The 295-nt window shown below is 38.3% G+C and overlaps 1 protein-coding gene across 1 annotated transcript in view; it reads right to left on the bottom strand.

Annotated features, from left to right (window-relative positions):
* Positions 1 to 169, bottom strand: part of CSUI_003100 (uracil-dna glycosylase) — a gene marked incomplete at its 5' end in the record, with an annotated part of 1,162 nt that extends 993 nt beyond the window's left edge. Inside the window, one exon of the mRNA XM_068063298.1 lies at positions 70 to 169. Coding sequence (XP_067924731.1) covers positions 70 to 169 — 100 coding nt within the window. The remainder of the gene's footprint in view (positions 1 to 69) is intronic.
* Between the last annotated feature and the right edge of the window lie 126 nt (positions 170 to 295).

Below are 295 nucleotides of genomic sequence, written 5' to 3' on the forward strand. Positions count from 1 at the left end.
CTTCTTCTTTTTCTTCCTCTCCTCACCTCTCCAATAGGCAAAACACGGAGTGACGAAGAGAAAACATACCTTGGAAGAAACGTACAGAGAGAGGTGAAGGATGGCCAGCCTCTAACACTCGATGGCGATGTCGATTCACTTTCATCGATTTCTTCTGTGCTGGCTTACCTTGCAAAAAACATAGACACATCGTCGTCAACAAAAAGTAGTTCGAGAATCTATCTTTAATCTATCTATCTATCTATCTTTAATCTATCTATCTATCTTTAATCTATCTATCTATCTTTATTCTATC

The sequence above is a fragment of the Cystoisospora suis genome (assembly GCF_002600585.1).
Source record: "Cystoisospora suis strain Wien I chromosome Unknown contig_1328, whole genome shotgun sequence".
NCBI classification, from domain to species: Eukaryota; Apicomplexa; class Conoidasida; order Eucoccidiorida; family Sarcocystidae; genus Cystoisospora; species Cystoisospora suis.